Consider the following 24,197-nt stretch of genomic DNA (forward strand, 5'->3'; position numbering starts at 1 on the left):
ATTTATTGAGCGCTTACTATGTGCAGAGCACTGTACTAAGCGCTTGGGAAGTACAAATTGGCAACATATAGAGACAGTCCCTACCCAACAGTGGGCTCACAGTCTAAAAGGAGAAGACAGAGAACAAAACCAAACATACTAACAAAATAAAATAAATAAATAGATAAATATTTATCTCATGCCCCCCCCCACACCCACCCACCCCCATTCCCTGCTTCTCCATGTTTGGACAAGACCTTTTCTCTTTTCCCCAAGATGGATGAGTCCAAAGGTGTGAGGCTGCTCTGTCCCCCCACTTTGGGACAGCTCAGAGTCTTCTTCACAGTGTTCTTGAGCTTTCTGACTCCTGCTGGCTCACCTCGGCCCCCAGTTCTTTTTGCCATTGGGCCAGTTGCAAGGCCAATGCCCTGTTCTGGCCGGCCCTGGTTCCAAGCTCCAACACTTCCCATAGACTAATAATAATAATAATAATAATGATGGTATTTGTTAAGCGCTTACCATGTGCAAAGCACTGTTCTAAGCTCTGGGGAGGATACAAGGTGATCAGGTTGTCCCACGTGGGGCTCACAATCTTAATCCCCATTTTACAGAGGAGGTAACTGAGGCAGAGAGAAGTGAAGTGACTTGCCCAAAGTCACACAGCTGACAATTGGCGGAGCTGGGATTTGAACCCATGACCTCTGACTCCAAAGCCCGGGCTCCTTCCACTGAGCCACGCTGCTTCTCTTAACAGGGACTAACAGGGCGTTCTCCTGTGCTCCATGGGGTGAGGTATCTCTGGTCCTTCACAGCCCCAAACCAGAGTCCGCCCACGCCTCTCCTCCCTCCAGCCACAGGTGTAACCCCGTCCCCCTCTTGGTTCCTCTTCAGGCGGGAACATCAGCAGGCAGACTCACTGAGGCGGGAGCTACGGTAGCGACAGAGAAGAAGGTGAAGATCCTGGAGCACCAGTGGAACGAGGTGAGCCACGCTGAGGAACCGCTGCTCGTTCAGTGACTCTTCCTCTCCTCCGTACCCCTCCTTCATCCTACTCAACCCCCTTCAAAGACCGCCACTGTCTGGGACTGGCTCAGACCGGACCGCACCTAGGCCCAGCGCTTGCCCCTGGGCGTCAGGGACAGTCCGATAGAAGGGGGCCTTTCTTCACCACCCGGGGGACGGGGTGCCGGACACCCAGATCTAACTTCCAGCTTCTCCTTTCAGCTGCTGGAGGTGAACAAGCAGTGGGACCAACATTTTCGTTCCATGAAGCAGCAGTACGAGCAGAAGGTAGCCCAACCCCGCCACTAGCTGGCTTTCAGTGAACACATTGGGGACCCGGAAGACCAAACATGTCCTAACTCAGTCTGAGTGGTCTGGAGAGATGTTGAGTGAAGAGTTGAAGGGGAGAGGAAACTCCAAAAGCAGTTCCCTCGTTCCTCTGCCCCCGGTTTGGGTTGGACCCCCATCCCACCATGGGGAGAGTGAGAATCCCCTTGGAGAACCCTACTAGGCCAAAAGGAGGTGAATGAATTCTCCAGGGAATTGACTCCTTCTGTTCATGGTTTTAAACCACCCAAGGAGCTTATCGTCAACCAGCGGTGTTTGATACCATATTCAAAGCACTTTTACTAAGACAGTACACTAGAGAAAATAGAAATGATCCCGTCCCTGAAGGAGCTTACAATCTACCAGGGGAGGCAGATATTAAAATAAATTACAGATAGGGGAAGCAAATAAGGACATGGTCTAAGTGCTGCAGGGGTGGGGTGGGTATCGAAATGCCTAAGGGGTGTAGACCCAAGTCACAGAAGGGAGGGTGAATAAGGTGGGAAAATGAGAAATTAGAAAGGCTTCCTGGAGGCGGTATAATTTTAGTGGGGCTTTGAAGATGGGGAGGGTAGTGGTCTATTGGTTGTGACGTGGGAGGAAGTTCTAGGCGTAGAGAGGCAGCACAGTCGGGTCTCAGTTATTTGCACTGAAAGAAGAGTGCAATTTTATGGCTAATTCCAACAAAAGGATAAAACAAAGTGAAGGAAGATTTGAGGCCTCTACTAAGCAGCAGGGAAAGCAGTCCTAGGGTCTGTCTAGTGGGGGCAGAAGGAGATGATAATAATAATTGTAAGAGAAGCAGCATGGCTCAGTGGAAAAGAACCCGGGCTTTGGAGTCAGAGGTCATGGGTTCAAATCCCGGCTCTGCCTATTGTCAGCTGTGTGACTTTGGGCAAGTCACTTCACTTCTCTGGGCCTCAGTTCCCTCATCTGTAAAATGGGGATGAAGACTGTGAGCCCCCCGTGGGACAACCTGATCACCTTGTAACCTCCCCAGCGCTTAGAACAGTGCTTTGCACATAGTAAGTGCTTAATAAATGCCATTATTATTATTATTATTATACTAGTATTAAGCTCTTGCGGTGTGCTGAGCACTGTACTAAGCACCTGGGGTAGATGCAAGATAGCCAGATTGGACAAAGTTCCTGTTCCATATGGAGCTCCCAATCTAAGGGGGAGGGAGAACACGTCTTTACCCCTCGTTCTGCAGATGAGGAAACTGAGGCTCAGAAGTGAAGTGACTCATTCAGGGACACCCAGCTGTCAAGTGGCCTCAGGAGACTGGAGTTTGGAGAGGTCACCTGTAGAGTGCAGATGATAATAATAATAATAATGGCATTTATTAAGCACTTACTATGTGCAAAGTACTGTTCTAAGTGCTGGGGAGTTTACAAGGTGATCAGGTTGTCCCATGGGGGGCTCACAGTCTTAATCCCCATTTTACAGATGAGGTAACTGAGGCACAGAGAAGTGAAGTGACTTTCCCAAAGTCAGCTGATAATTGGCAGAGCCGGGATTTGAACCCATGACCTCTGACTCCAAAGCCCGGGCTCTTTCCACTGAGCCACGCTGCTTCTCTGCTAGATAGAGCACTGGGGGCTGTAGGGAAGGGCAGGATCACAGCTAAAGGGATTTTATTCTGTGCTGCAGTTTCCTCATCTATAAAATGGGGATTCAGTGAATATGTTCCCTCTCACTGACACTGTTCTCCCTCCCCTGCTCTGCCGGGTTCACCCTCTGGACTGCTACGTAGAGCAAATCATTCATTCATTCTTTGTCGTATTTATTGAGCGCTTATTATGTGCAGAGCACTGTGCTAAGCGCTTGGGAAGTCCAAGTTGGCAACATCTAGAGACAGTCCCTACCCACCAGCGGGCTCACAGTCTAGAAGGGGGAAACAGACAGCAAAACAGTCATAGGCTAAGAGTTGTATTCCTGGGACTCCAAGTGCCCTCTGTTTGCCTACTCCGGGTAAAACATGCGTCAGTCAATCAATCAATCAATCAATCGTATTTATTGAGCGCTTACTATGTGCAGAGCACTGTACTAAGCGCTTGGGAAGTACAAATTGGCAACACATAGAGACAGTCCCTACCCAACAGTGGGCTCACAGTCTAAAAGGGGGAGACAGAGAACAGAACCAAACATACCAACAAAATAAAATAAATAGGATAGAAATGTACAAGTAAAATAAATAAATAAATAGAGTAATAAATATGTACAACCATATATACATATATACAGGTGCTGTGGGGAAGGGAAGGAGGTAAGATGGGGGATGGAGAGGGGGACGAGGGTCAGCTCGGGTTGGTGCCCGAGCAAACGGGAAAGCTCCCCATGGCCACCCTCCCGTCTTCCCTTTCCCCCCACAGATCACCCAGCTGCGGCAGAAGCTTGCCGATTCCCAGAAGCTGGTGACGGAGCTGGAGGCGGAGCGGGAGCAGAAGCAGCGTGACTTCGACCGCAAGCTTCTCCTGGCCAAGTCAAAGATTGACATGGAGGAGGCAAGTCTCGAACCCTGGCGGTTTTCTCTCCACAGCCAAGGAGGCCATAGCCCAGAAGCATTCTCTCCTCCCCCGTGAAGCCCTTAGCTTGCCAGCGTGCTTTCCCGGGGCCCATCCGTGGCCTCCTCAGAGCCTGGCAGGAGAGAAAATTAGAGTCAAAATGGTTCTACAAGGCAGAGACTCAGAAGGCCCATGCCAGGCCTGGCACCTTGTAAACGCTGGCATCATAGCCTAGTTGTTGGCAGACTCCAAAGAAGTCTTAGTTTGTGTGAAACCGTACCACCACTCCCTGCTCTTCTCCTCTGGTGTGGACGCTCCTGGACGGAGGGTCGAGGGCCGACAAGAGCCCTGCTGTGGGCAACCAGTTCAGCACCAGTGGTCTTCCCTTCTTTTAAAATCTCCAAAAGGGGCAATGCCACAGTCTTCTGGGTTAGCCTATCCCGTCAGTGATCCATCATCTTCGTACATGGAAAGTTCTTCCTTTTGGCAATTCATTCATTCAATCGTGTTTATTGAATGCTAACTGTGTGCAGAGCACTTGGGAAGTACAAATGGGCAACACATAGAGACGGTCCCTACCCAACAACGGGCTCACAGGCTAGAAGGGGGAGACAGACAACAAAACAAAACATGTAGACAGGTGTCAAGTCGTCAGAACAAATAGAGTTTAAGCTAAATGCACATCATTAACAAAATAAATCGAATAGTAAATATGTACAAGTAAAATAGAGCGATAAATCTGTACAAACATATATACAGGTGTTGTGGGAGGGGAAAGAGGTAGGGTTGGGGGGATGTGGATGAGGAGAGGAAAAAGGGGGCTCAGTCTAGGAATCTGATCACTCCCCTGCTGTCAGTTAATTTCTGCATCCCTGCTACTGCCTAGTCTTTCCAGGAGATTAGTCATTCATTCTATTCACTTTTTGCCAGGGGGTAGATTTTGTGTCAGTTGTAGAGTTTTTGTTTTGTCTGTTTGTCTTATGGTATTTAAGTGCTTACTATGCTTACTATGTGCCAGGCACTGTACTAAGCTCTGAGGTAGATACAACATAATCATGTTGGACACACTTCATGTTCCACATGGGGATCACAGTCTAAATCCCCATTTTACAGATGAGATAACTGAGGCACAGAGAAGTGAAATGAGTTGCCCAAGGTTACACAGCAGATAAGTGGTGGAGCTGGGATTAGAACCCAGGTCCTCTAGCTCCCAGGCCCCTGCTCTTTACAGCAGGCCATGCTGCTCTTCTCTTTTAGTCATTAATTAGGGCTTTGGGGTGATTGACAGATCCTACCTGAGCAATATAGACTTGTGATTCTCAAGAATTGGATCTCACCAATGGAATTAGTAGCTTGGCTTGATGCAGTGAAGACAGCCGAATGGGTTATTCAGGAATCCCGGATGAATTTTGGGTACCATGAACAATAGATTTAGATGTCCAAGCCCATCCACGGCGGTGGGAAAGGAGGGAAAAAAGTATTCTTTGTGTAGGCCTGGAAGGGAATCGAAAATGTACGAACTCTTAAAATGTAGTAGGAATTTAAGCCACTTGTCTCAGTGTGCACAGTGTTAAACTGGCCTTTCCATTTAGCTCCAAAGTGCAATAACATGCGAAAGCTACTGAAAAAGTATAGTAACCTTTTAAGTCCCACCGCTGAATCTGCGTAGTACCTGCCTTTGGAATAAGCGTTTTCCGGATGCGAAACTGTGGCACCAGAAGTTTAATGCCTAATGGTTTTAAAGGTCTCCCCCTTATAGACTGTGAGCCCGTTGTTGGGTAGGGACCGTCTCTATATGTTGCCAACTTGTACTTCCCAAGCGCTTAGTACAGTGCTCTGCACACAGTAAGCGCTCAATAAATACGATTGAATGAATTTATGAATAATAATAATCGTAATATTAAATGCTTACTATATGCCAAAACGCTGCTAAGCTCTGGGTTAGATACAAGATAATCAGACTGGACACTAATCAAATTAACTGGATAATCGAGGGCCCCAGACTCTTGGGAAGATGAAAAGGCTTAGAAACTCAATAACCAATTCTGCATCACTTTGGTCCTCTGACCTTCTTGGGGTTGGCTCCCGTTGTGCAGATCTAAGGCTTGGGAGTAAGCTGGCCACGTTTCTCTGTGGAGCTCCCTTGGGAGTATAAACTTTCATCAATCTTCCCTCTCACCTCTCTCTTTTTGGAGAATGTAGTAGGGCTGATCTCTACTCAAGGGCTCTGTCTCCTTCTCGCCCCTCCCTTTCCCCACTTCCCCTTCTCACTTTCTCTCTCCATCTTTCTCCACTGTCCAAACCCTGCTGGGGCATCTCTTCTCTAGGAGCCAGTTTGGTTTGTCTGCTGTTCCTAGATCACTTGAATTTTCCACCTGAGCAAATAGACCACAAGCCAATTAAAGACCTCAGCTAGAAACTGTGAATTCACTCCCCTTCCTGTGATGGTATTTTAAATGCCAGTCTGGCCATCCAGCTGTTGTGCCTTCAGTAGCCATCATGCCATGGCATGTAGGGGGTGGCCACTGGTGCCTTTTGGGTGCTCTCTCTGCAAGCAGAATACCCTCCTCCATTCCAGTTGTTAGGGTTAGGGCTCCCCACCTGAACTCTGGGGAGAAGGAGTCTGGTAGGCCCGTGGCATTACTCTCAAACACCTACTTTATCCCGTCCTCGGGAAGGAATGGCAGCTGGACCAGAGAAGGCAGGGGTCAGGGGAGAAGATGGCTTGGAATGTGCCCTCTCCCCGGGTGGTGGGCAGTGCGGGGCAGGGCATGGCCCTGGGCAAACATTCTGGGTTGTTGTTTCTTCCTCCAGGGTGTCTTCTGGCAGCCTGCAGGGACGAGTCCTGTTGCTATGTGGGTCTGCACCCCGTGTCACCCACCCCAGTTGTTGACTCTTCCGCAGGGATCGGGCAGGAGGAGGAGGGGTGGGGAGGCCCCCGGATGCAGGAAGCCCCCACCTCAGCTCCCGCATTTTGCGCCCTCTAGGCCGACAAAGAGCGACTGTCGACGGAAGTGAAGGATCTGAGGCAGAAGACCAAGTACTTACAGGAGCAGCTGGCCCCCATCACCTGGCAGCGGGAGTACCAGGAAAAGGAGATTCAGCGCCTCAACAAGGTGGGTAGCCTCGTGAGGTCAGCCCGCAGCACTCCCCCGACTCTCCAGCCTGTTGGTCTTCTCAGCCTCCTTTCTATCCCTCATCCCCACCCAGTCTCCCTGCTCTCCAGCCTCTCAGTCCCCTCAGCCTCTTTCTTCCCCTCTCACCTTTGCCCAGCCCCACAGCGAGGCACCAGCACAGCAAATCCCAGCAGCCAGCAGTAACCTGGGTCCACATTCCCCCTGCCGGGGTCGGCTTCAGCCACTTGATCAGCCTGTAGCAGGGGAAATGTACGATCTCTCCCTCTCTCCCTCTCTCCCTCTTCCACTCTTTCCGTCTCTCCCTCCCTCCCTCTCTCCCTCCCTCCCTCCCTCTCTTTCTCCCTCTCTCCCTCCTTCTCTCCCTCTCTCCTTCTCCCTCTCTCCCTTCCTCTCTCCCTCCTTCTCTCTCCCTGCCTCTCTCCCTCCCTCTCTCCCTCCCTTCCTCCCTCTTTTCCTCCCTCTCTCTCTCCCTCCCTCTTTCCCTCCCTTCCTCTCTCTCTCTCCCTCCCTCTCTTTCTCCCTCCTTCTCTCTCTCCCTCCCTCTCCCTCCCTCTCTCCTCACTACCTTTGTCATTTTCTCTTCTCTCAGGTACTCTGTCTATCTCTGTTTGTCTCTTTCTTCTTTCTCCTCTCACTCCTTCCATCTCTGTTATTCTCTCTTTTCTCAAGGTCTCTCTCTCTTTCCTTTCCCTCTCTGTGCCAAGCTTAGGACCTGGAGGCTGAGGTCCCTGATGAGCCAGTCAAGGTCCCTGGGGTGGGGCAGCCCCCGAGGAGCCTCATGGTGTTCTCGATGTCTCTCTGACATGCAGGCCCTGGAGGAGGCTTTGAACATCCAGACTGCGGCATCCTCACCCACTGCCTTTGGGGGTCCTGAGGGGCTCAGCGGGTTGCTGAGGAAGCAGGAGCTGCTCACCCAGAATGAACTGCTGAAACAGCAGGTGAGATGGGACAGCGCTTAGCACAGTGCTCACTGCCAAGTAAGTGCCCACTACCTACCATTGATTGACCGACAGAGACAAAAAAGAAAGAGAAGAAAAAAGGCAGGAGATGGCCCTGGGATGGGGGCAGGGAACAAATCACTGAATTGGACCCCAACTACTCTTCATGTCCCAACTGGAGACCAGAAGATTCTCCTTCCAGGCCCATCTCCTCTCTGTAATTGCGGTCCGGGTCATAGACGGGGAATTAGGGTGAATGACAGAAGTGCGATTATGACACCTCAATTTTTCAGAGAGGTTCTGCTCCAGTCAACTTTGCCCCTCCTGCCCTCTCCCCACCCTCCAGGTGAAGATTTTTGAAGAAGACTTCCAGAGGGAGCGGAGTGACCGGGAGCGGATGAACGAGGAAAAGGAAGAGCTGAAGCAGCAGCTGGAGAGGCTTCAGGCTCAGGTCTCCTTGTCTAATGCCCAGGTGAGGGCAGGGGGCTGGGGCTTGAGGACAGAGCCTGAGATTGGTGTCGGCTAGGTATGGAGGAGAGGCGAGACGGGGGAGATGGTGTAGCTTTCCTGAATCCCCCACAGGATAGTAGGCACAGGGCAGGAGGGGAGAAGCTGAGGCCCAGCTTGACAGAGTTCACAAGTGAGCTGAGTTTGGGCTGTTGGGTAACCAGCTCTAGTAGGTGTGGTTGGTGAAGCTCCCTGTGTCCTCTGTGTTTCCTCGGGCACTGCTCCTAGGGCTGAGGCTCTCCTGAATCTGTAATCTCAGGACTCCTTCCCTGACAGAGCTGGTGTTTGACCTTCAAAACACCTTGCTGTGACCCCAGACTGTGCCCCGACCCTGGCTGGGACCTGTGCCCTGCTGCGGCAGGACTCGGGGTGGGTGCCCGGGGCCCGCGTGACCTGCAGGGCACCCATTTGGGAATCCGCCCCGGCTCCAGGCTTGCTTACTTGCGGGGGGCTGCTTCCGTTCTGACCCTGCTGCCTGCCTCTTTCAGCTGAAAGCCTTCAAAGATGAGGAGAAGGCTAAGGAAAACCTGAAGCAGCAGAAGCGGAAGGTTAAGGTAATAACCGTACTGGAGACTCCAGCTCCACACAGCCGGGGGCAGAGAGCGGGCACAGGCAGATCTATAAGGAAGACGGTCTGGGCGGGGGCACAGCCAATGGGAACCGGGCCTTCGGGCCGGGGTGGTGGGCTGGGGTCGGGGGAGCGGTGCTCAGCTGGCCAGAGAGAACTGGGAGCGGGGCTCCTGGGATGGGTCTCCGGTGAGTTTTCCCCTTTGGCCTCAGCATCCAGGGGGTCCGTGGAGAGCTGGGTTGTTTCCTGCTCGGCCGTGAGACAGTGTCCCGGCCTCCCCACCTTCAGGCCTCTGGAGAGCGCTATCTTGCGGAGCCCCTCCCGGAACCAGTAGAGCACATGTGCGGCGCCTACCCCTATCCGTACCAAGCTGTGCCCCCTCCTTTGCATCACCACCACCACCACGGCTTTGAGGACTGGCTGCAGGTGCGATACTCGTCTCCCCCTATGACAGCGGACCACGTGCCCCCGCACCCCAACTCCCGGCTCTTCCACCTTGTAAGTGCCCCCCCCCCCCCCCCACCGGGGTCAGGATGGGTGGGAGGGATGAGGCTCTGAGAGTCACCCTTCTGTGTCGCGGTGCCCCAACCCTCTCTGTTTCTTGGACCACAAAGCTCCCTGTGGAGGTTTCTCCGATCAGAGGGACCAGGGAGACATCCTTGGGCCTCCCCAGCTCCTTCTGCCCCAGGCATAAGAGCCTGGGCCTATGAGTTGGGACTTGGGTTCTGATCAGGTCTTTGTCACTTATCTGCCGTGTGACCTTGGGCAGTCATTTTACTTCTGTGCTTGTTTCCTCATTTGTAAAATGGGGATTAAATGCAAGTTCCTCTCTTAGATTGGGAGCCCCGTGTGGGGCAGGGTCTGTGTCCATCCTGATTTTCTTGCTTAGCAGGGGAAAATATACAATCTCTCTCTCTCTCTCTCTCTGCATCTCTGTGTCTCTCCTCACTACCCTTGTCTGTCATTTTCTCTTCTCTCAGGTAGTCTGTCTCCGTTTGTCCCTTCTCTGTCTTTCTCCTCTCTTTCTGTCTCTGTTATTCTCTCTTTTCTCAGGGTCCCCAGAACTTAGTACAGTGCTTTGTGCATAGTAAGCACTTAACAAATGCTACCATTAGTAAATGGGGGGATAAGACCAGAGCGAGTCAGAAGACTGGTCCTAGGTCTCAGACCCAGTGTGCTTAGCAAATGGTAGCTCAGGGTACCTCATACTATACATCCTGAATTTTCTGGATGAAAAAAAGAAAACTGGGACCCGGGACATGGCTATTTTGATGAGTTCAGGGTGCTGAGCTTTCTCACTGTTTCTGGGCCAGCCCCGCCCTGGTCCATTTCCTCCTCCCTGAGCAGCACTAAATCCTCACCGCCGTGCCTCTGCCTGGAGTGGGGTGTGAGCTGAGGGAAGGACGGGGAGAGGTTCCGGGTAGGGATCGTCTCTATATGTTGCCAACTTGTGCTTCCCAAGCGCTTAGTACAGTGCTCTGCACACAGTAAGCGCTCAATAAATACGATTGAATGAATGAATGAATTGAATGAATGAACACGGCTATAACTGCATTTCCTATGGTGTGTGTGGGGTTCGGGCGGGGGGTAGGGGGGCACCTCCGGCCAGTCCCGCCCATTCACCTCCCACCATTCACTGTCGTGTTGCAGCCAGAATACGCTTGGCGCCCACCTTGTGGGGTGATGCGGAACCAGGGCTCCCCAGTGGTGGATGCTGCCGCCGTCCCCCTGCCACCGGAACCCGGTAAGGACCAGTCCTCCTGTCTCAGCCCCCCGACTCTGGAGCCCAGTTGGGCTCTGCCCCTGTAGTACTCTCTTCCCTGGGAGCCCTGTGTGCGAGAGGCTGCTGGAGAGGGCCAGAAGGTGAAACCAGAGTTTCCCTGCTATCAGGCCTGGAGGTAAGAAGGGGAGGGCTGCCGTGACACTTGCTTACTCTCAGGCCTGGTTTCGCCCTCCACAGTCATCCCAAGCCAGGGCTTTTGGGCCAGGCTGAGCCTCAGTCACCACCTCGGAGGGCCAGGTTTGGGGAAGGCCCACGGGAGAGCTCCGCCGGAGAGAAGGGTGGAGGGGGTATTGCCACAGCAGTCGTAGCCTTCCCAGTTCCATAGGTCCAAGTGTAGAGAAGCAGCGTGGCTCAGTGGAAGGAGCCCGGGCTTTGGAGTCAGAGGTCATGGGTTCAAATCCCGGCTCTGCCAATTGTCACTTAACTTCTCTGGGCCTCAGTTACCTCATCTGTAAAATGGGGATTAAGACTGTGAGCCCCCAGTGGGACAACCTGATCACCTTGTAACCTCCCCAGCGCTTTGAACAGTGCTTTGCATATAGTAAGTGCTTAATAAATGCCATCATTATTATTATTATTATTATTACCAAGGTGACTCAGAGGCTCCAGTCCTGGCCTCAGTCTGTTTAGAAGCCAGTGAACTTAAGCCTTATTTTGGGCGTATATTACCTACCCACTTTTAAATTCAAACTCTCAATTCGTTCCCCCCCCCCACCAACTATGCTTTTGATGGGCTTAGAGTTGAGCCGAATTATTCGTGCGGCGACCTAGTGTCCGAATCCTCTGTCCGAGCCCTGAAATACTTCACAAGAAGGTAGACGGGCCTGTACCGCGACTGCGTCGCAGGCATCAAATGAGGGTGTTTCACAGCTTTTAGGAAGAAAATGGCTGCCCCTCCCTGAGTAACATGGGGTGTGTCTGTTTGTGTCTTAGAACCAGCCGATCATGGATTACCGAAAAACCAGAGGCCGATTTAACCGGAAGCCGACCCAACTTCAGGCGAGAAGCTGGAGATCCGGGGGCCGGAGGCGGTGTGTCCCTGCTCCCGTCCCTCCTCCCCCGCAGACATAGCGTGTGCTCTGCTAGCGTGCTGCAGGTGTGAGACCTATGGCCGGGTCTCCCCTGACCCGGGTCTGGGGGCCGAGCCACAGAGACGGGGCCTCTGACCCGATCCTCCTCGCTTCCTTCGCTGAAATCCTCGGATGGATCGGTGCCTTGAGGGGCTAGGCTGACTCACTCGCCCCTCTCCCACTCCCCTCCCAGAGGCTTCCCGTAAAGGTGGCTCCACCCACCCTCCTTTCAGTTTATTCTTTTGTGGTCAGTCTTCGCTTCTAGCCAAGAGCCGCCCGCCCCCTTGTTTTCCGGGAGGTGCCGAGGGGTGAGCCAGCCGGCCGCCGAGAGAAGAGTCGGGTGGCTGGAGAGGGCACTACATGGACTCGGGCCCACCACAGCGGCTGTGTGCTGGCACTGTCCAGCCCTGCCCTGGCCCTGCCAGCCTACCCCAGGAAGCGAGGAAAGGAGCTCCCTGGGGGGAGAGGAAGAAGGAGGAGGGAACAGGACACTCCCAAGGGAGCTCTGAGTGGAGGAGATGACAAGCGCAGACCAGGGGCCGGGTAAGACGTGGGTGGCCCGCACGGGTCTTACACATAAAAACAAGTTGAAGATGACCGATCTGTGCCTGCTTTGGTTTGTATGTCCTCAGAAGGCGCCGGCCAGCCGCTTCCCTTGGGGAGGTGGAGCTCTTCTTCCGTGAGCCATCTTGAGCACCCCTGTCACTCAATCTGGCACCGACTGCGATCCCCAACTCTACCCGGACAACCTCGGGTCAGGCCCCCAGGACCCTCCGGGGCCCAATCCTGAATCTCTTTTGGCCACTAAGGCAGGCCTGACCGGTCAAGCCAGGGGCTGAATGGACACCACCTCCCAACCCCCCCAACTAGGCACAAATGGGAGCCAATCCACCCCCTTTTCCTCACCGATCAGGACAGAGTATATGCGTAAGCAGAAACGTTTCCTCTGTCCTCTGGGTGGGGGCTCACCCCGTCACCTTGGCCACCACTGGGTGTCAGATTCTCACCCCCCTCCCCCACCTCCCTTTCATGGCTGCTCTTGCTTCTGTTCTCCCCTGTGGGAATCTCCACATTTCCTACTGGGAAAATCCACCAGCAGGCCATGATGGAATTGGGACCAGAATCCAGGTCTTCAACCTCAGCAGACCCGTGCCCTTTCCACCGAATCGCACACAGTGTGACACTGCGATGGGAATGGTGGGCCCAGAGGTAATGTTCTAAACCGGTTCAGCTGTCGATTTGGAGTAAGAGACCACGTCTCTCCGTGAGGGTGTTTCTCTACTCACATGAGCGGAGTAATGGCAACCTGACGGTTTAGGGCTCAGGCCCAGGATTATTCTGACTTCGGGAACCTTTAGGCCCATCTACAACCCTTCCGGTCCAAGTGTCTGAGTCCCAGCTGCATTGCTCACTGTCCTCTTTCCCCCCTCCGCCCGCACCCTCTAACACAACTCCATTTTCCCTCAGAAGTCTCAGTGAAGGGATGAAGCCAACTTCTCTCCATATGGCCCGTGCGCTCCTTCAGTCATTCCTGCTTGGATCCTTGGGCAACGAGAGGGGGTGGCCCATGAGGGCAGCGTGCCCACCCCAGCCCTTCTTAAACGGGAGGCCCACTTGTTGCACCACTTCCTCCCTTGGGAGAAATTCCTCCTTCTCTCTTCCCCCCGCCAGCCAGCCTGGGGCTAGTGAGGAAGGGAAACCTTCTTAGCCTTCTCCTCCAGCCTCCACCATTCCCACCTGCCTCCCCACGCCTCCCTCCAGTAGCTGCAGTCTTCTCCCCCTCCCAGGTGGCTGGCTGTCTAGGGCTAGCTGCTTTCCTACCCAGGCTACCACAGCCTAGATAAGTGGCAATTCCAGCTCCCACTTACAGCCCCTGTACATCGTAAGTCTTGATTCCCCTCATTCCCCCGCCCCAAGGGCCAGAGACTTGTGGGGCTAAGCCTCCCATGTAGTTGCACTCAGTCCCCCACTCCCCAACGTAGATCCTGGGACCTGTGTAAGGAAAAGGGGGGTGCTAATTAAGCCTCCCACCAAGTGCACCCAGCCCAGGCATCCTACCAAGCTCAAATCAACGCCAGAGCAGCTGCAAGCAGACAGTGGGTGGGCCTAGGGAGCACCACAGCCCCCTGCAACCCACCTCCAGCTGATGTGGGGAAGGAAAGACAGGATCATTTGCCCAGGTGTTGCAGAGACATCTTTATTTTGGGCCTGGACGGGGACAAAGCTACGTGCAAGCAACTGGCAAGAGAGGAGAGGGGTGTGTCCCCAGGCGGGGACGGGGGAAGCGGCATCCCTGCTCGGACCAGGGGCACGGCCTGAATGCACTAAAGGGCCGTGCCGCCACCGAGCGGGTTCGGGCGGGGTCCACCCAGGAGGGGCTTTCAGACCCCGCTGTCATGATGATGCCACCTCCCCATTCTGGGACACACTCCCTGCTCTCATACCCAGCTTCTGTCCTGAGGGTCAGGATATCCAGAGTGCGGGGAGGAGCGAAGAGGGGAAATGGTTCAGCAGAGAAGAGAGCGCCAGCCTTGAAGGCTCACACATGCACACCCACCCACCCCAGCCTCTTGTGGGGAAAGAGAATGATGGGTGGGTCCGGGGTCAGCTCTGTCCAATGTGCCATTGCTGGGGCCCACGGGCTTCACATTAAGGAAGGATTTGGGGGGAAAGAGAACCCAAGGATCATCTCTGGCTCAGGGGTGGGAGGGAAAAATAAGAGAGAGAGATGACCACAGACTAGGGCTCCTGCTGAAAGAGGTCACTACAAGCTCTAAACAAATGGGATTGAGGGAGGGAATGGGGAATTCTGAGAGGAGACCATGAGAAAAGCTGGGGCTGGACCAGGTTGGGAAAAGGAGCAGGGACTTGTGAGGTGGAGTGGACGGGTGGTGTCTTCACAGACATTCCAGTGAGCTAACAATGTCTGTGCGTACACCCTCTCCCCTGTCCACAGCCATGTTGCAGAGTGGATTATTGAGGGGCAGGATGAGGGGCGGGAAGGGATAATTTGGGTTGGAGCTCTCCCCTCTGGCTGGAGTCCTTCCTCGCCTCTACTTCTTCCATCGTCCTTCTTCCTCCACCTGCTCGTTGTTTAATTTCCTGAGATACCTCACGATGTCCGCCTTGACCGTGCTGACGGTGGCCCGGTGGTACCACCGCATGACAGGGACCCCGTCCGGACCCACCAGGAACTTCTCGAAGTTCCATCTGATGTCATGGGTCTTCATGGGAGACCAGAAGAGGCGGGTGGGGTCACCCAGGAGCTCGGCTGGAGGAGGACAGGCATTCTGCAGCCAGAGAAAACCAAAGTAACCAAAGCGTTACTTTCTAGCCCGGGGATGAAGGTGGCTCTCGGGAACAGGGCCCTTCGAAGTTGCCGCCTCGTCTGTCAAAGCCCCCTCACCCCCAGAGCACCAGGCCATGGTTGGAGGGTGCCCAGGGTTGTCCAGCTGGGCAGCATCTCCCATCCCTCTTCCACCTCCCCACATCGCTGGACCAAGAGGCAGCCGAGTGCTCTCTCTCCTCGAGCCCAGAACCGGAAGGCAACCGCTACGCGACCTCGCTATAAGATAAAGTTCAGAGTGGTGTGCCAGGATGGTGGGAGAGGGAAGGAATGGTGGCAGCACCTCACAGCCCCTGTGCCCATTCTTGGCGTCATGGCCTGACCTCATCCCCAGCCCCTGCCATCTCTGATCACCAGCAGTGGCAACCCGAGGCCCTGGGCTGTTGACCCCTAACTAAAGCCCCTGCAGAGTGACAGAGGTCACTGGCCTGAAAGTTGGCATAAAGGCAGAGAGCCCAGGAAATATCTGCTTGAGCCCCTCCTTGACCAATGCAGGTCCCACCTCCTGCTAATACAGGAAGCGGGGCGGAAAAGGGACAGGGAGGACACTCACCTTCAGGAACGTGAAAACCTTCTGTTCTTTCTCCCCATTCACATCCCCTTTCTCAAAGAGCGGGAAGTTTGGGACAAAGCCGCCGCCAGGCCGGACGTATCTGCGGGTGAGCAAGATTAATTTATTTGTTCAGTCATTTACTGAGCGCTTACTGTTTGCAAAGCACTGTACTAAGCGCTTGGGAGGGTACACTATAACAATGGGGTTTGAGGAGAGAAGGGAACCAAAGGCACTTGCAGTAACAAGGGTTGGACCAGGGCTATGGCCTCACAGCTGTCACCTTAGTTACCACAATCATTTTAATCGTGTTGCCCATGCATGGTCTGATTGAGGATAAAAGCCATGTAGGCCTCCCCTTGAATGTACAACTAACCGACATTTGCTGGTTGGGGAGGAGAATTCTGCAAACTCTCTATTTACCCTTTCCCAAGCCCATCAAGGAGATTTCAGAGTCTCGGACTTGTCCCGTTCCCCCACCCAATCATCAGAAAGGGATCCTCTAATCTCAGCTTCCCCCACCAAGAGGACACCGGTCCCATTTCCCTCCTCTGTTCAGAGAGAGGCATCTTCATACAGGCCAAGAGATTCTGGGCAGGTGGTGACAAAGCCTCCCCATTTTACCTTCTCTTTTCCACCCCAACACTCTTTCCAGAGCAGTCTAGACTACTTCCTGGCCACCCCAGATCTCCACCGGCCCAGAGATCCTCTTCCCTCATCTGTAAAATGGGGATTAAGACTGTGAGCCTCACGTGGGACAACCTGATCACCTTGTATCCTCCCGAGCACTTAGAACTGTGCTTTGCACATAGTAAGCACTTAATAAATGCCATTATTATTATTATTCCCGGCAAACAGGCAGAGTCCCCCATGCCAAGTCCTTGAAGGGCACTGAAGGGGAATGAGGCTTGGTGGCACTATGGGTTGTCACTGGGGGTAGGGTCCTGGGGACGTGGAGCTAGGGAGCCTCAGAGACGCCTGCACCCCGTTAATGTCGGAATACCCTCTGGGGGCTCCAACCAACATCCCCCCCCTTGTTCGTGGGCCCAGGACCTCTACTTACTTGAGGCCGGGGAGGATCTCGGAGTTCTCCCCAGGTTCCTGTTTGCCAAATTGGTTGCAGGGGAAGCCCAGGACGACAAGTCCATAAGCCTTCAGTTCTTCTTGTAGTGCATTCAGTTCTGTGCCAGACAGAGCAGGGCAAAAAGTTGGTGGCCCAGCCAGTGTCATCGGGGACTCCACCCCTGCCATTAGCTCTGCTTCCAAATCCACCCCAAAACCATCTTCAAAGTGTGTCGAGGCAAGACTCAACACATACGCACACACGTGTTCTGTTCCTTTATACGGTCTAGTTGAGATAATAAATAGCTGTCCTTGTTCATGCTTTTCCACTGACTCTGTCTGCAGATTTGGTACTCTCCTCTTCTGGGGAGAGGCGAGCAGGGAAGGGAGAGGAGTGGATTTCAAGCCCCCTGGGAGTTCCCCGAGAGGAACCGAGGGAGGCTAAGGAGACTTTTCTGGAAACTTGAGGTGGTATTAGTTCAGCTCTATTCAGAGGCAGGGGGATAGACTGGGTGGCCCCTCATAGTCCCCTGCAGTTTCAGGAGCACAACTTCACGGCACTTCGCTGGGAAACAGCAAAGCAGAAAACTGAATTCCGTATGAGCCTGCATTCTCCCATAGAGGGTCTGAATTTAGCAACATTTCTCTCCAACTTGCATTTTTGCCAACCCAATATTACTTTGAGAGGGATCTCTTGACTTCTCTGGGGGCATTCTTTGCTAATCAGCAGCGTGGCTCGGTGGAAAGGGCCCGGGCTTTGGAGTCAGAGGTCATGGGTTCAAATGTCGGCTCCGCCAATTGTCAGCTGTGTGACTTTGGGCAAGTCACTTAACTTCTCTGTTCCTCAGTTCCCTCATCTGTAAAATGGGGATTAAGACTGTGAGCCCCACGTGGGACAACCTGATCACCTTGGATTCCCCCAGTGCTTAGAACAGTGCTTTGCACATAGTAAGTGCTTAACAAATACCATCATTATTATTATTATTATTAATCAACATCTCTCAGTTGAGACCAGTAAACTCATTTTTACCAAATCTCAGGGATTCCTCATTTGTGCCAAACAAAACTTACACAATTTCAGATTAAGAAGACCAACAGACCTACATTTAAAAATCCAACATTTCTTTATGGCTCATTTGTTAGGCTAGAAGCTAACCAAATTATATTCCAGTGTCTGGGACCTGCCCTCTCTCCCAGATTTCTAAAGATAATAAGTCTTTTCCATTTTTCCAGAGGATAAAGAGGAAGTGAATTTAACTTGCAACCAAAAAATAATTTCCTGGCTAAAAAGGGATGATGATAATAATAATGGTAGCATTTGTTGGGTGCTATTTCTGTGCCAAGCACTACTCTAAGCACTGGGGTACACACAAGGCTCTCAGTTTGGATATAGTCCCTGCCCAATATTGGGCTCCCAGTCTAGGTAGGAGGAAGTAGGATTTAATCCCCATTTTACAGATGAGGAAACAGACACAAATTCAGTGTTTCACTCAAGGTCACACAGCAGGTAAGGCCATGTGGATGAGTATGTGTGGGTTGGGGGGGGCGGGGAAGGAGGGGAGCACAGCTCTCCCAGGGAGCTATCTGATGGGGTGGTGGGGGGGAGTGAAATTAAATCCAAGGGTGGGAGGGAGGGAAGTGGGGGGGGGGGGGGGCTGAAGGAGGCACATTCATTCCCTCTCTCTTCTCACTCACCCTTGCGGAAACTCCGCCAGCCTCGTTACCAAACTCCTTATTCAGCTCTGCCGCTGCCCTACCCTCTTGAGGTTTCCTCCTCCAACCCTAATTTCAATATCTGGGACGCCCCAACCAGCAACCAGATTCTAATACTGTCTCCCAACACTCACTTTTCTTGGCAAGGAGTTGCCTGACTGTTTTTCTAAGCTCTCTGTCCTCCTCCAGGCCCATACCCACTCCCTTCCCACCCTCTTCCTTCCCCACTTGGTTTTCCTTTGGTCACGCTGTCTCCCAGACTTCTCAGCACGAGGAGCTGAGGCTCCCTCTACTTCCTTCCAGTCCCCCCACCCCGGCCCCTACTTGGAAGGGAAGGAGAGAGAGAGAGGGGTCCGTGGATCCTGGCACTCGGTGAACAATTCAGGCCAGGTGAGGAGAAAAGATGGCTGAGTGCGAGCATTTGCCCATCTCACGGGCTACCTCCTGAGGAGGACAGTCTGTTGTGGGGTGGCTAGTCAAGACGGGGGATAGAGGAGAAACCAAGGGAGGTAGTCCTGCTCTTAGCCTTTGCTTTACAGCTTTCTATCCTCCACTAGGGTTCACCCAGGGCAACATCCAGAAAGCCAGATTCCCATGAAACGTCATATCATTAGACTCATGCCATTGATTCTGGGTTGGTCTTTACGTTGAAATGGTTGGTATTTCTGTGTCGTTTGGAAGGTTGGCGTTGCATCCCTATCCATTCTCACCTTTCTCCACTCTGCTGGAGAGAGAGGATTTACTCAGAGTGGAAGGGAACACGGCAGCCACAAGAAGTCTCTTGTGGCTCCCAGACTGGAGAGCACCAATCTAAAGTCTTTCATTCTCCCGGCTCTCCTTTGGGGTGGGAAGAGGGGAGCAGGGTAAGGAGAAGAGCAGGTTTCAGGGGTCCCTGAGAGTACCGAGGAGGTTCCCAGGGCAGCTAGGGAAAGGGGAGTGGGTGGATGGGAGGGGGAGTCTTACCTAGGTACTGCAAGGTCAGCCCTCAGTAGGTGGCTACATTGACAAAGAGGATCGGTTTCCCCACGTACTGCTTGAAAGGGATGTATTCTTCTCCGTTGATGGTGAGTGCCCCGTATTCATAGACTGTGCCGCTCACCCCACTGTAGCAGTCCGTCTGGAACACAACACATCACCGTTGGGCCCAGCCTCAACTCCCCATAAGGACTGCCTGGCAACCCAGCGGGTGGGCACTGCTCCGCACGAAGTACGGGAGGCCCGGCCCCTCCCTGCCCTCCCAGGAACAGAGCCACCCGACACTTGCAAAGCAGACTGAAAGGCCCCCGTTTTCAAGCTCGTTTTCATTTATTTCTTGATCAAGACTCCACTCCCACTCCCTGTCCCATTAAGTCTGCTTCTTCTCCCCATTTCCATTTGATAACAGCCTGTGACGTCTGGGCCTGGAAGGGAAGCGGGACAATGAAATCTTTCCTCCCTCTTCTATATTCTCTGTGCTTTGCTTTTCTTCACCATCTTCTCTCCATCTTTTTCCCCCAGATTCCCCTGGCAGGTTGTGGAACCTCCTATCACCAGGGTCTTTGAAAGGAGAATAGGTTCTCACCTGCTCAGTCTGGAGGCAGGGGACTGCACTAGATAACCTCTCGGTCCCATCCAAACCTGTGGTTCTATTTTTTTGGGAGTTTGGGGTTTTTTTATGGTATTTCTTAAGCGCTTACTCTGTGCCAAGCTACTCAAGTTGGAAACAATTCCTGTCTCTGTCCCACAGGTGGTTCCCAGTCCCTCACAGGAGGGAGTAGGATTTAATCCCCCTTTACAGATGAGGAAGCTGAGGCCCAGCGAAGTGAAGTGACTTGCCCCAGGTCACACGGCAGACAAGTGGCAGAGCTGGGAGTAGAACCTGGATCCTCTGATTCCCAGGCCTGTGCTCTTTCCACTAGACCATGCTGCTTATCCCTCACCAGCCCCCATTATCAATCAGTCAATCAATTGTATTTACTGAGCGCTTACTGTGTGCAGAGCACTGTACTAAGCGCTTGGGAAGTACAAGTTGGCAACATATAGAGACAGTCCCTACCTAACAGTGGGCTCACAGTCTAAAAGACATTATCTTTTAGACCCCCAATATCACAAACATTATCTTCTCTTCCCTGCACTCTTGATATGTGTGGCGTCAGACCCCACAGCCCTTCAGCTTCATAATGCCAGGGAGGTAAATTCCATAAGTCTTGGCCACCCCGCCTGCCCCTCCAGGTGCTGAAGACTGCCCAGCTGCAGAGTTTTCCTCTTCCCCCATCTTGGACCTCCCAGCGGGCTTCCTGCCTGGATTCATCCTGGCCACTGAGCGGAGATCCTCAAGATGGATGTTCAGGCGCAGACCAGGGATGGATTCTGGTGCTGGGATAGAGAGGCCCTTTGCAAGTCGGAAATCTCCGGGGCCCCGACTGATCTCATTCCATCTCTGACACTCACAAATAGTACTTTTTGAGGCCAAACCCACAAAAACAACTGCACGCCCAGGGCCACGTTGGGCCTTATATGTCTAACTCGGCCTGATTTCCGTCCAACCCACATCAGAATCCCGGGGTCCCAGAAAGAAGCGACCACAAACAGCGGGTAAACAGAGCTTACGGAGACTGGTGGGAGGGGGATTTCAAAGCAATCAATGAAGGATTGAGAATGAAATCCTTGGGAAGCATTTACTCTGCCATATTTATTAGTATTTAATAAACAAGATCATTCTACCAGGTTCAAGAGGGTGACCCTCATGGGGACATATTCCCGGCTCAGAATAAATCCCTGCTCATATTTTTTAAGCCCCTGGTCCAACCTGCTGTATTAGACTGTCCATACCCTTGACCCAGTTGAATGCCACTCCAACCTCCTCACTTACCTGGGTCATGCGCTAATGCTGTAACCTCTCACCAGCCCAGCTCAGGGGCGGGGGTAGAGAACGTATGCTTTGCTCCAAATACTTTTGGGCAGGAAGAAGGCAAGAGGAAACCTCTTTCAACCTACCAACATCCAGGGGCTGGAGTCATTCCAGGGTGGGAATGCTGACTGCTACTGGTCCAGGGAGTCAGATACGATTGCCCCATCCTAACAGGGGAACTGGACCGAGGGCAATGGAGTGATCTGCAATCTCCAGTTGGGATCTTTTTTTAGGGTTTGATTTTCGTGCCATCTCAGTTGAGTGATGGGAACAGGGAGGCTGGGGACAGGCGAGGGATAGGCAGGCCATTTCCTGCCCTCCCTGGCTGCCCTTCTTGAGGACAGAAAGTATGGCTAGTCCTTAACCAAAGGGCCTTGGTGAACTTGCCGACGGATAGCCCTCACCCCCATTTTCTATCCTGCTCATTATCTTGGATTCTTATCCATCCTGGATCTTGGCTCATTACCTATCCTGCTTAGTGTCTCTGGGTAGGTAGCCACGAGGCCCATCTCCTCTCCCCCTTGTCCCCCCTCCATCCCCCCATCTTACCTCCTTCCCTTCCCCACAGCACCTGTATATATGTATATATGTTAGTACATATTTATTACTCAATTTATTTATTTTACTTGTACATATCTATTCTATTTATTCTATTTTGTTAATATGTTTGGTTTTGTTCTCTGTCTCCGCCTTCTAGACTGCGAGCCCACTGTTGGGTAGGGACCGTCTCTATATGTTGCCAACTTGGACTTCCCAAGCGCTTGGTACAGTGCTCTGCACACAGTAAGCGCTCAATAAATACGATTGATTGATTGATTGATTGATCTCCGTTCTCCCTGGAAACGACGATCACCCAGGCGGAGCGGTCCTCGCCCACAGCCTTCCTTGAAGCCTGAGAATGCCTGCCTGGAGCTCTGAGGCTGCAAACGTGGCTTTGCCGTTGCTCTGGTGGGGGCCGAGCCAGCACAGCTTACTAATAAACGAGGGAAAGGGAGGGCTGGGAGAGAGGAGAAGCCCCTTCCCCTCCTCCTCCTCCTCCTTTTCATTCATTCAATCGTATTTATTGAGCACTTACTGTGTGCAGAGCACTGGGCTAAGCGCTTGGGAAGTACAAGTTGGCAACATATAGAGATGGTCCCTACCCAAAAGCAGGCTGATTGGACTGAGAGCCCGTTGTTGGGTAGGGATGGTCTCTGTTGCCGAATTGTGCTTTCCAAGCGCTTAGTACAGTGCTCTGCACGCAGTAAGCGCTCAATAAATACGACTGAATGAATGTACGAGTGAATGAATTGGGATCTGGGGGAACCAGAAGGGGGAGGAGCAAAATCAGACTCTTGTGCCCTACCGAGGAACAGCCTCAAAGCCCCACCTGTTTGCTTCTTGACAGAGGAGATATCCAGATCTAAGATCTGGCTTGGGGGGTGGGAAGAGAGCACGCACAAACGCAGACAAGTTTCGTGTCATTCCCAATTCCTGCTCCTATCTAATCTCCTGGCTGGCTGGGTTTGCCTCAATCCCGGCAGCAATTGCCTCCTCCCCCTCTCCCCCCACCCACCCCCCACATTCATTCAATCGCATTTATTGAGCTCTTACCGTGTGCAGAGCACTGCACTAAGCGCTTGGGAAGTCCAAGTTGGCAACAGATCCCTACCCAACAGTGGGCTGACAGTCTAGACACACACGCAAAAATATCTCCCATTACTGGTCACTCCCCCCTGGCTTTGGGACCCACCGCATAACAGTCACAATAATCGAGGTGTTCGTTAAGGGCTCAGACTGGGCTAAGCGCTGGGCTAGACACAAGACATCAACATCTCCACCTCCCCACATCCCCCATCCCGGGTCAGCCGGCTCCCGGTGTCTGATCATCCCAACAACCGAGGGGTTCGTTAGGCGCTCACACCGTGCCAGGCACTGTGCTAAGCGCTGGGGGCCCGGCCTCGACGGTTCGTTTCTTACCTTCTGCCTGTCCTGGCCCTGATTTGGCCGGATGAAGGCAGCCAGGACCAGGGGGAGGATCCAGGAGGGTCGAAGGGGGCCCGCCATGGGGTCAGAGAGGGCAGGGGGCAGAGGGCACAGCCCCTGCCCTCCTCTCCTGCCCTTCTGGCTGCTCTGACGGTGGGCAGGGAGGCCTGCCGCGCGCTCCGCGTTGTCCCAGCGCTCTGCCACCTGCAAGGCGCGTAGCAGGGAAAAATAAGAGGCAGGGTCAGAGTGGCCCAGCCAATCACAAGGCGGTTGGGATGGCGGGCTGTTAACCCCTTGGCTCCCAGGATGACCGCCCCCTCCCCCCCACCACTACCAGCTATGTGACTTTGGACAAGTCTTCTCTTTGCCTCAGTTTCATCCCTCTCCCCCTTTTAGACTGTGAGCCCACTGTTGGGTAGGGACTGTCTCTATATGTCGCCAATTTGTACTTCCCAAGCGCTTAGTACAGTGCTCTGCCCATGGTAAGCGCTCAATAAATACGATTGATGATGATGATGATGATGATGATCTGTCAAATGGGGATGAAGACTGGGACCCCCCCCCCCACCGTAGCTCTCTTCCTCCCTTCAAGGCCCTCCTCCAGGAGGCCTTCCCAGACCGAGCTCCTTCCTTCCTCTCCCCCTCGTCCCCCTCTCCATCCCCCCCATTTTACCTCCTTCCCTTCCCCACAGCACCTGTATACATGTATATGTTTGTACATATTTATTACTCTATTTATAATAATAATAATAATAATGGCATTTATTAAGCACTTACTATGTGCAAAGCACTGTTCTAAGCGCTGGGGAGGTTACAAGGTGATCAGGTTGTCCCACGTGGGGCTCACAGTCCC

At 53.0% G+C, this 24,197-nt stretch overlaps 2 protein-coding genes across 5 annotated transcripts in view; one reads left to right on the plus strand and one right to left on the minus strand.

Annotated features, from left to right (window-relative positions):
- Positions 1 to 12,419, plus strand: part of TNIP1 (TNFAIP3 interacting protein 1) — a 52,981-nt gene extending 40,562 nt beyond the window's left edge. For 3 of the 4 annotated variants that reach the window (XM_038740754.1, XM_038740753.1, XM_038740755.1), the window contains exons 9-18: positions 871 to 960; positions 1,204 to 1,269; positions 3,684 to 3,815; positions 6,803 to 6,931; positions 7,762 to 7,890; positions 8,237 to 8,362; positions 8,886 to 8,951; positions 9,254 to 9,463; positions 10,616 to 10,709; positions 11,682 to 12,419. In XM_038740754.1, coding sequence (XP_038596682.1) covers positions 871 to 960; positions 1,204 to 1,269; positions 3,684 to 3,815; positions 6,803 to 6,931; positions 7,762 to 7,890; positions 8,237 to 8,362; positions 8,886 to 8,951; positions 9,254 to 9,463; positions 10,616 to 10,709; positions 11,682 to 11,725 — 1,086 coding nt within the window. In that variant the 3' untranslated portion in view covers positions 11,726 to 12,419. The other variant, XM_038740756.1, reaches the window with a different exon arrangement.
- A 1,575-nt stretch (positions 12,420 to 13,994) lies between these two features.
- GPX3 (glutathione peroxidase 3) lies at positions 13,995 to 23,535 on the minus strand. The gene is made up of 5 exons (XM_038740757.1): positions 23,339 to 23,535; positions 19,453 to 19,606; positions 16,778 to 16,895; positions 15,718 to 15,817; positions 13,995 to 15,108 (listed from the first exon to the last, which is right to left on the minus strand). Exons 1-5 carry the CDS (start codon positions 23,423 to 23,425, stop codon positions 14,872 to 14,874), a joined length of 696 nt encoding a protein of 231 aa, XP_038596685.1. The 5' UTR covers positions 23,426 to 23,535; the 3' UTR covers positions 13,995 to 14,871.
- Positions 23,536 to 24,197: the final 662 nt, after the last annotated feature.

This window comes from Tachyglossus aculeatus, chromosome X1 (genome assembly GCF_015852505.1).
Source record: "Tachyglossus aculeatus isolate mTacAcu1 chromosome X1, mTacAcu1.pri, whole genome shotgun sequence".
Lineage (NCBI taxonomy): Eukaryota > Metazoa > Chordata > Mammalia > Monotremata > Tachyglossidae > Tachyglossus > Tachyglossus aculeatus.